This window comes from Trypanosoma theileri (genome assembly GCF_002087225.1).
Source record: "Trypanosoma theileri isolate Edinburgh chromosome Unknown TM35_Tth_103_V1, whole genome shotgun sequence".
In the NCBI taxonomy this organism is placed as follows: Eukaryota; Euglenozoa; class Kinetoplastea; order Trypanosomatida; family Trypanosomatidae; genus Trypanosoma; species Trypanosoma theileri.
In genome coordinates, this window is record NW_021639945.1 from 26614 (window position 1) to 28048 (window position 1435).

At 45.9% G+C, this 1435-nt stretch overlaps 1 protein-coding gene across 1 annotated transcript; it reads right to left on the minus strand.

The window, feature by feature from the left end:
• Positions 1–370: 370 nt before the first annotated feature.
• Positions 371–1411, minus strand: TM35_001031090 (trichohyalin; the record flags this gene model as incomplete). The annotated part of the gene is made up of 1 exon (XM_029031637.1): positions 371–1411. One exon carries the CDS (start codon positions 1409–1411, stop codon positions 371–373), a length of 1041 nt encoding a protein of 346 aa, XP_028877078.1.
• Between the last annotated feature and the right edge of the window lie 24 nt (positions 1412–1435).

The window sequence follows — 1435 nt, forward strand, 5'->3', positions numbered from 1 at the left end:
CACCTGGTTCCTGAACAGCAGCATCGGCAAGCTGAGGAGCAACAATCTCCTGAGCACCACCAAGTTGCACTTCATCTTGAGCAGCTACCACAATACTGCACGCACACCACAATGCGACAGTGAGGACACAAAGCACATGACGTATTGCCACCATTACTTCTTTTGTTAGTGTTACTCTCTTACCTCACAACTGTGGCGAAAAAAGAAGATTCAATAAAAAAGAAATAACAGAAAATAACGGCATCCCCCTTGAATACAAGAGAGTTATAACAAATAGCAACAACGATAAAATAAGCAGAAGAATGATTATTTACTCACAGAAGAAACCCTATGAAAACAAAAAGGTCGATAACACAAACAAATAAAATCCTCAGACATCTTGCCCATAAGCATGAACATACCATTGGAGTGCCTTCTTCTCAAGCATGATGGCTTCTAATCGGTCTTCCTCTGCAGCTGTCTGCCTCTCCAGGTCCGTACATTTCAGCTGCAGTTCTTCCAATTCATCCTTCACAGCAGTCATATCGTGCCTCACACGTTGCAGCTGCAGCATCAGGTTGTGTGCAGCACTTCGCCAGTCAGTCACGGTAACGGTGGGAGTGACATTATCAGCAGGAATGAAAGGAGCATCAACTCGTAGACACGCTTCCAACAACTGAGATGTACGCCACCATACCACTTTCTCCTTCTCTAATGCTGTTTCCCCACATTCATCCAATGCGGTGTATGTCTGATGCTGCTGCTCTAGTCTAACAGACTCTATTCGCAATGCTTCTAATTGTTGCCTCAAGGCATTTTCGCCTGTGATGCCTTGCAGACGCATTTCGTGCATCTCGTGCCGCACAGCTGCTTTTAGGCGTGTGAGTCGCTCAATCTCACGCAACACTGCATCTCGACACCGCTGCTCTTTCATACTCAGTAGCAACGGTTCCGGCTGTTCTGGTTGTTGTTGTTGATTCTGTTGTTGATGTAGATGTGGGTTACTGCCAGTGTATGCACATCCTTTGAGGTGTGACTGCACACACCATTCCCATTCACAGTCCTCCCTTCTTGCGGCTAATTCCATAGCGTAAAGAGACTGTCGGGCCATAGACTCTTCCTCCTCTAGGGCATTCTGCAGTATGTCTCTCCATTTATCCGTCTCTTCCCATCCAACATCAGTGTTTTGACTAAACTCATCATCATCATCATCTTCTTCTTCTTCCTCTATTTCCTCTTCTGCCTTTGCTCTCCACCATTCTTTCATGGTTTCAAGCTCATCTCGTTCCTGACGCAGTGCAGTGAGTTTTTGGGAAACCTTCAGTGTATCTCTATGAATCCGGTGTAACTCCACCTCATACTCTTCTTCTTGTTGTTGTTGTTGGTTCGATTGTGTTTGTTGTGATGGGGACTCTGCAGCCACTTCTCTCATCGGCAAGGAAGAAGGGGTAGACAC